Genomic DNA, 9,668 nt, shown 5'->3' with positions numbered 1-9,668 from the left:
CGGATAAGGAGGAGCAGAGGCAGACTGGCCACATGGGCATTTGGGCAATGCCCAGTGGGCCACTGAGCTGGGTAAAAAAAAAAAATGAAGTCATAGCTGCTGCACAAAGATTGAAATGAACGTGCCTTAGCTGAACGTGCCTTAGCTGAGCAGTGAAAACACGCCTCTGGGACTCAGCAGATAATAAGCCAACATGATAGGTAACATATGTCCAGACCAAATTTAAGACCCAGTCTGCTTCAGGGAGGGGGATTACTGGGCCCCTCTTGGGTCTAAAAAAAAAAAACAGGGTATCCAAGAGAGAAAATACTGTGCATATATTTCACATCATATGTATACTTTATTTAAATAATACAAGCACACACATTCAGGAGAAAGTAAACTATTAAAGAATACAAATTGGTTTATTGACATAATTTTTCATAAAATATTAATTGACTACTACACAAAATTATTCTGAATAAATTAATTTAAAATATCAAGGTAATGAACACAGCAGAAAAATCAATTCATAATAAAAATCTTCGATAATAAATTAGGCAAACAATTTATCAAGCCTTTATTTATATTAATAATAATAATAATTTTGACAAGTACATGATACAAGTTATACAAACCTAACTGATATCAGTGACATACTATATAGAAAGCCCCAGGTTATGCAGAGTATTTTATGCAAATTGGGTTAATTTTGTCCCCAGGAGGCAACCCACATCAGTCGACTAACACCCTGGTACCTGTTTACTGCTAGGTAAACATTGACAGCAGGTGTCTTAAGGAAACAGCCCTCAATGTTTCCACCTATAACAGGGATCAATCCACAGACCTCAGTGTGTGAGCTGAGTGTGCTACCAACTGAGCTATGGGACACCTTTTTTCAATAAGTGCCTAATTATGTACATACCTGGTAATAGTTCTGTCTCTGCCTTTTAACAGATTTTAAGCTTTAAATTATTCAAATTGAAATTTATGAGATTAATTACTGAAACATTCGCTAATCTGTATGTTTAATATCCTCTCCAATGGCTCACAAAATTGTAATGACACAATTGCAAACAAACCTTACCATGGGCGGGGATTGAACTCATACCTGGAGAGGGTTTTGGGAGTCAACGCCCCTGTGGCCTGGTCTGTGACCAGGCCTCATGGTGGATCAGGGCCTGATCAACCAGGCTGTTACTAATGACTGCACACAACCCGACATATGAACCACAGCCTGGTTGGTCAGGTACTGACTTTAGGTGCCTGTCTAGTCCCTTCTTGAAGACAGCCTGGTGTCTACTGGTAATCCCAGTTATGTATGCTGGGAGGCAGCTGAACAGTCTTGGGCCCCTGACACTTACTGTGTTGTCTCTAAGTGTACTTGTGGCACCCCTGCTTTTCATTGGGGGAATGTTGCACCTAATGCCAATGTTGCATCTAATGCTTTCATAAGGAGTGATTTTCATGTGTAAGTTTGGTACTAGTCCCTCTAGGATTTTCCAGCTATATACATGTATTATCATGCATCTTTCTTGCTTGCACTCCAGGGAATACAAATCAAGCACCTAAATTACTGTTCCCAGTAATTTAGGTGCTTTATCCTACATATGTGTGCTGTGAAAGTTCTTTGTACACTCTCCAGGTCAGCAATTTTGCCTGCCTTGAAGGGGGAAGTTAGTGTACCGCAGTATTCCAGCCTAGAGAGAACAAGCAATTTGAAGAAAATCATCATGTGCTTGGTGCCCTTAGTTTTGAAGGTTCTCATTATCCATCCTATCATTTTTCTAGCAGATGCAGTAGATACATTGTTGTGGTCTTTGAAGGTGAGATTCTCTGACATTATCACTCCCAGGCCGTTCACATTACTAGGCCAGTGGCTTATGCGTTATCCTGGAGTTTTACGACTCACTTGCCACGAGTTCAATCCCTACCCATGGTATGGTTTATCCTCTCCAATATTCACATTACCATGGCATACATGAACTGCCTAATTTCTCCACATTAAAAATATCAATATTCAAATATTGATATTTTAAATGCTATGTTTGTGCATATAGCATTTCAATCTCTGCCTCATGAACTGATATAATTGGCACTATTAAGTAGAAATAATAATAATAAAAAAAAAAAACACAAAATTCATTAGGGTTATTCATAAGTACAAAAAATAGCATCTGCATTTAACCTAACACTTGCAAAGAGATCAGAGAATGACAATGTATCAAAATATATTGAACAACTGGTGCATTTATGCTATTGTTGCCAACGAGTGATAATTTGTTCACTAACTTAACACACCATTAACCCTTTGACTGTTTTGGTCGTATATATATATGTCTTACATACCACTGTTTCGGACATATTAATATGTGTAAATTCTAGCGGCTTCAAATCAAGCAGGAGAGCTGGTAGGCCCACATGTGAGAGATTGGGTCTGTGTGGTCAGTGTGCACCACATAAAAAAAATCCTGCAGCACTCAGTGCATAATGAGAAAAAAAAAACTGACCGTTTTTTTGGATTAAAACGCTGATTTGAGGTGTATTTTCATATAGTATTTATCGTTGTATTCTCGTTTTCATGGTCTCACTTGATAAAATGGAAAACATATTACAGAAATAGAGATGATTTTGATTAGTTTCATGATGAAAACCACCTTGAAATTGAGCTCAAAGTAGTGGAAATATTCAATTTTTACCAATGTTCAGGAGTAAGCAAATCACACCACACGTCTAATACACATCAACTGGGAAGTCTAATATTCTTTCACTAGTGCACTGATATTATTTATACCATTTTTACAATAATGCATTAGTCTGCATAACAGTAAATTTTGTATTTTTTGTATGAATAAAAAGTCAAAATAGAAAGCAATAGTAATATAAGAGGGAGCCTAGAGACGTGACTAATGAACAGAGGATATGTTATTTTAGTGCCAAGAATGTCTACATTGTTTATTCTGGACCCTATTTTGAAACTGGCATCTTTTTTAATTTGGGTGAAATTGGCCAAATTGCCAATTTCTGACCACTTTATCGGGTAGTTCAAATCAGTAAATGGGCAGTTTCTTGTACACAACTGATAGAAAAAATGGAGTTCTCAAGAAATAGCTATGAGTTTAGTCAACTGGATCAATGGAATTGGCCAAAAACAGGGCTCAAAATCAGCGAAATCGCCGATATGTATGTGTCACCGAGACCGCTAACTTCATGGGAGCGTAATTTCGTGAGTTTTCAACCAAATTTCGTACTTTTGGTGTCATTACCATCGAGAAAAGATTCTCTATCATTTCATAAGAAAACAATTTTTCTTTCTTTTTTTTTCAAAAAATTCTGTGACATAGAATGACAGTTTCAGAAAGGGGCTTGCGACAGTCAAAGGGTTAAATTGTAAGTTTTATCAGATTTACTTATTTTAATCTTATTCAATTCATAAAAATGCATTCTTTCAATCTATATAAAAAAAAAGTATTTTTTATTCAAAATTCTGTCACACAGGAATTTTAACCCTTTCAGGGTCCAGACCCAAAATCTGAGACGTGTCCACAGGGTCAAAAAAAAAAAATTATTTTTCAGATGAAATGGTAGAGAATCTTTTTCTGAAGGCAATAAAACAATAAGTACAAAATTTGATGGAAAATTGACGAAATTATGCTCTCACAAATTTTATTGTGTCAGTGATATTTACGCATCAGCGATTTTGCCGACTTTGACTCCCATTTTAGGCCAATTACATTATTCCAGTCAACCAAATTCTTAGCCATTTTGCTATCATTACTTCTATTTTATTGACTGTGCACAAGAAATCACCAAGTCAACTACTTCAACTACTTAATAAAGTGATCAGAAATTGGTAATTTGGCCAATTTAACAAAAAGTTAAAAATATTCCTATTTCAAAATAGGGTCCAGAATAAATAATGCAAGCATTCCTGGTACTAAACTAACATTTCTTCTGTTCATTAGTTATGTTTTCAGGCTTTACAAATGAAATCCATTTTGATTTTTTATTCATAATGAATTTTTATTCAAACCAAAAAATAGAAGATTTACTGTTATGCAATATTGTAATAACTGTATAAATAATATCAGTGCATTTGTGAATGCACACAAGACCCACCAGCTGACATCTATTGGATGAATGATGTGATTTGTTTACTCTTGAACATCAGCAAAAATTTAACATTTCTGCTACTTTGAGCTCGGTTTCAAGCCATTTTCTGTACTAAAACCAAACAAAATCATCTCTATTTCTGTAATATATCTTCCATTCTATCAAATGAGACCAAGAAATTGCAAATACAACTATAAAAACTACGATAAAACACCACAAAGCCGCTGTTTTAATCCAAAATTACGGTCTCAAGTTTTTTTTTCTCATTATGCACTGTGTGCTGCAGGATTTGTTTTATGTTGTGCACACTTACCACATAGATGTATTCTCTCATATCTCGGCCCAAATTTACCACTCATGGCTTATCTGAGCGAGCTGAGCTCATGGCGTAGAACTACGGTTTGGACCCAGAACTCAAAGCCGTAGAACAACGGCACAGACCCTGAAAGGGTTAAGGAGTTAACTAGTACTCTGTATGACATACATACAGTATACTGTAAAAATTATACCATCATAGCTAAACTCTGACTTTACTTTCATCATAACTTTCCGAGTAAATGGCATTCTTGAGGTACAGTATTTTGTCTTCATATGTAGCATGTGCCATTGAATACCACATAAAATGTGGCACCTCTATCACAGTGTAGCCAAGTATCTCCAAATGACGGCGTTCCACCTGATGGTAACCCAGCAGCTGACGACTGTTGATACAATAGCTGTTTTCTTTGCGAAGGAGAAGAGCCACCCTTATGTAAATGAAGAAATCTTGCATTAGTAACCAAGTACATTGTATTACGTATATTGTAGATCTGAATTTATTAAAGATACATATCCGAAAAATGCTATGGAATGCTGTTAGTATGCAATTTCCTCTGTAAATGACATTTGTGCCTTGGATTCAAAGTCTGCTATTACTGCTCTTAATGTAATTATTGTGCCAGCAAGTTTTCAATTTAAGTAAATTTGTAGTATGTGCCATTTTCAAATTGCCATATTTTTCAGTATGCAAGAACTGTATCATTAATTCAAGGGTTATTTGCAGTGAATCGTCTTGGTAAAGTAGGGAACAATATACTGCATTACAATAAAAACTAAATTGAATACTATAAGTATATCACTTATTTTAATAACTAATGAAAACTTGGTCACTAATGTGTTGCAATGTGAGTGAATTTTATTAAAATTTATTGCAACAAAACTTAATTGCTATCACATTAAAAAACATTAGACATTTGATCCATTTGTCTTGATACCCCAGTAATTTTTCTGAAAATGTGTTCCCAATGTTACTTTTAGAATTATTCAAGTTATGTGATTCTTAGTGTACAATATAGTTATATCTCCCCATATGCTAGCAAGAGCATCATATTCATCTGCAAACCACCTAATAATTATGGAAAGTATATGTGGGAGACGGCCGACTTGTTGAGAAAAAAAAAAAAAAAATATATATATACATATATATATATATATATATAAATATATATATATATATATATATACAGTGGACCCCCGCATAACGATTACCTCCGAATGCGACCAATTATGTAAGTGTATTTAACTAAGTGCGTTTGTACGTGTATGTTTTGGGGTCTGAAATGGACTAATCTACTTCACAATATTTCTTATGGGAACAAATTCGGTCAGTACTGGCACCTGAACATACTTCTGGAGTGAAAAAATATCGTTAACCGGGGGTCCACTGTATATATATATATATATATATATATATATATATATATATATATATACACAGTGGTCCCTCATTTTTCGTAGTTAATCCGTTCCTGGAGTTGCTACTATTATCGAAATCTACGATTTTCGATTCAATTTTCCCATAAGGAATAATGTAAATACAATTAATCCGTTCCTGACACCCAGAAGTATTAACCCTTTCAGGGTCCGTCCCGTAGATCTACGGCTTTTCGGTGAGTGTCCAAACCGTAGATCTACGCCAAAATTCTAGCGCCGTCAAATTTAGCGCGAAAGCGCTCATAGGCCTACATGTGAGAGAATGGGTCTGCGCCATGGGTGTGCGCCGTAAACAAAAAATCTAGGCACCTGCATAGCATTGTGGGAACGCCGGCTCAGTCACCCTTGTTCACCATGCCTCGTCGCAAGTCAGCTCTCACTCCCCGGAAAATTGGGACTCTCCTCTTCCTGTCTGATAGTTCTGACACTGATGGAAGTGGAAATGAAGACGAATTCTACGGCTTTGATAAGTTAGTGACCGAAAATAATGACCAGGATATCGATAATAGTGCAGAAAACCCCGACGATCCTCGACCTTCTACCTCTGGTGTGGGCACTCGTGACTCACGGTCGGGTGTTCCTAAACGTAAGAGAAAACTAATATTTTCCCGTGGCCTGGCCTCTGACTTCAGTAATGACAATGATTCTGACGTGGATTGTGATTTTATTGCGCTCGACGATCATTCGAGTAGTGATAGTGAGGAAACATATTCACCAGTGAAGCGTCGGTATGTTCGCCGCCGCATGCGCTCGGGTAGTGTACCCTATGCTGTGCCCAGGGGACGGAGTACATCCCGGAGTACATCCCGTGGCCCTACACCCGTTTTAGGTAGTGATAGTGAGGATAATGTGGCTACACTTGGCATGGATGGGCCACAGGCATCAGTGGATGGTGTTAGTAGGGCTGGTGGTGGTAGTGGCACCGCCATGCGTGACTCACTGTGCCACGCGGGGACCCACGCTGCTGACTCGTCAGTTCAAGGACAAAGCGAAGCGTCACCTACCAGCCCGCCACAACCACCCGTACAACCAGCCTATGATGTCCAGTATCCACCAGCAAACCGTATCTGGGATTGGCAGCAAAATCCCAATTTTGTTCCCAGCCCTCACCACTTTGATGACTCTCAAAGTGGAATTCTACCTACCTGTCCCCTTGGAACCACAGCCAATGAACTAGAATTCTTTGAATTATTCTTTGACCAGCCATTGATGGAAATTATTGTCAGGGAAAGTAATAAGTATTTTCAGTACACCATGGCAAATACGATCTTATCACCACAGTCAAGACTACACAGGTGGAAAGAGACGACTGTTGCAGAAATGTATTTGCTTTTTGCAACAATAATGCTTATGCCTCACGTCTATAAGCATAATATAAAAGCATACTGGTCCACAGATCGGCTAATTTGTACCCCATCCTTCAGTGAAATAATACCAGTGAACAGGTTTATCTTACTGTTACGTATGTTGCACTTCTCTGACAAAACCAGGCCTGACAGAAGTGACAGGTTATACAAGATTAGAAATGTTTTCATGTATCTCAAACAAAAGTTCAGGATATACTTTTATCCATTCAAGAATCTTGTAATTGACGAGTCTTTGATTTTGTTCAAAGGTAGACTGTCATTCAAGCAGTATATACCGAGCAAGAGGAACCGCTTTGGTATAAAATTGTTTGTACTCTGTGATTGTGACAGTGGCCTGGTGTTGGATATTGTTGTATACACGGGTAGTAAAACATTGAAAGATACCAAGATGTTATTGGGTATATCAGGTGACGTAGTGAGAAACATGATGGCACCTTATCTTGGTAAGGGCCATACATTATATACTGATAACTGGTACACAAGCTCATTACTCAGTGATTTCATGCGAGTGAACAAGACAGATGTATGTGGCACAGTGCGTTCTAATCGTAAACATATGCCCAGGCTCAACGCAGGTGTTCGTGGTGATGACGTGCAGGTGTTTACTGCCAATGACATCATGGCATTATGGTGGCATGACAAACGAGATGTCACATTATTGACAACCATTCACCGTAATGAAATGCAAGACAGTGGCAAAGTTGATCGAGTGACTAATGAACGTATTCGAAAACCAGTGTCAGTGATTGATTATACACAAAACATGCGCTTGGTTGACAAGTGTGACATGCAGATTGGTTTTGTTGACTGTGTTCGTAAGAGTTACAAGTGGTACATGAAACTTTTCTTCCATCTCATGGACATTTCAATGCTGAATGCATATAATATGTACCAAATAAAGACTGGTAACAGACCACCGTATGGTGAATTTTGTTTGTCTGTTGTCAGACAACTCATAATGAAGTACCAGGTAACAACACCTGCAATACAACATGGTCCTCGAATTCATCACAATATACCCAAGCATTTGAGGAGAGAAGGTGATCATTTCATAATACAGCTTCCTTCAACTCAAAAGAAATTTGCTCAGAAGAGATGCATTGTCTGTGCACAAACAAAACGATGGCAACAAAGACGCAAAGACACTCGGTTTATGTGTGAGGAATGTAAGGTGCCTCTGTGCATAGTGCCTTGTTTCAAGGAGTTCCACAAGCTCCAGAAGTTCTAAAACCATGTCCAGTGATTGTAAATATGTAAATATATGATAGAACATTAGTATTATACAATATTTGTGCATGTTTATTGTAATAAACAACAGTGGTAAACAATAATATGATAATAACTTTAGTGCGGTTATTGTGTTCAATACAGTGAGTATATATATATCAATTATATACAGTATTGGTCTCTCAGGCCCCAAATGTTAGTAGGAATAGAAAAAAATTGGAAAAGAAAAGAAAAAACAACTAAAACAACAAAATAATATAATACGCGTATGTGGAATTCGTCGATGTTGCTGCCACCACATCATTTTCTGTAAACTTCTTGGCACTGTATCTCGGTAAGTAATGATCAGATTCTATTTTTTTTGTTTTATTACCTTCAAAAAAATATGCTCTTTAATTCTGTACGAAAAAATAATTTTTTTTTTTTTCAAAATTTCTTGGACACTGGTGCATGACTTCAGATTTTGGCCTTGGACCCTGAAAGGGTTAAAACAAAAAAATTTTTTACATGAAATATAGATGTAGTACATAAACAATACAATGGAAAATGATGAATGAAACATTAACAGCATAACACTTACCTTTATTGGAGATTCTTCTTACTGTATGGGAGACTGGAGGAGGAGAGAGATTGAATTGTTTACAGTTTGGAAGGGGAATCCCCTTCCAGCAAGACCTCAGGTACCAATTGCTTTTCTGAGGTTGCTTCTCTTCTCTGTTTCTTAATGCCACTAGGACCACCTTGAGAGTCACTGGAGTCCTGTCTCACAAAATAACTGGAGAGAGCTCTGTTTCTGGCATCTCTTTAACACTTCCCTAAAATGGCCCAAGACTTTGTCACTGTACATGTTGCCAACATGGCTTGCAACAACCTTGTCAGGGTGATGTTTCTCCATAAAGCTTTCCATCTTACCCCACATAGCAAAAATCTCTTTAATTTCTGAAGAAGGCACCTTCTTCCATCTCTCTTCCTCCTCCTCTGCAGCAAGATTCTGAGCTGCAATCTGTTGCTGTTCCTGCTAAGTGGTGAGCTCTTCATTATGGTCTTCCATCAACTATTCCACATCCTCCAAACTCACATCCAGTGCCATGGAACTCCCCAGTGCCACAATTGATTTAACAACAGACATAGGCTCATCAGGGTCAGTCCCAAACCCTTCAAAATCCCTCTTGTCGATACAATCTGGCCACAATTTTCTCCAAGCAGAGTTCAAAGTCCTGGTTGTCACTC

The 9,668-nt window shown here is 37.7% G+C and overlaps 1 protein-coding gene across 1 annotated transcript in view; it reads right to left on the bottom strand.

The window, feature by feature from the left end:
• Positions 1–390: 390 nt before the first annotated feature.
• LOC128692134 (FAST kinase domain-containing protein 1, mitochondrial) overlaps positions 391–9,668 on the bottom strand; it is a 122,831-nt gene continuing 113,553 nt past the window's right edge. Inside the window, exon 9 of the mRNA XM_070105275.1 lies at positions 391–4,838. Within this exon, the coding sequence (XP_069961376.1) occupies positions 4,610–4,838 (229 nt within the window). The 3' untranslated portion in view covers positions 391–4,609. The remainder of the gene's footprint in view (positions 4,839–9,668) is intronic.

Source organism: Cherax quadricarinatus, chromosome 6 (genome assembly GCF_038502225.1).
Source record: "Cherax quadricarinatus isolate ZL_2023a chromosome 6, ASM3850222v1, whole genome shotgun sequence".
NCBI lineage: Eukaryota > Metazoa > Arthropoda > Malacostraca > Decapoda > Parastacidae > Cherax > Cherax quadricarinatus.
This window is presented reverse-complemented; position numbering and strand designations above follow the sequence as displayed.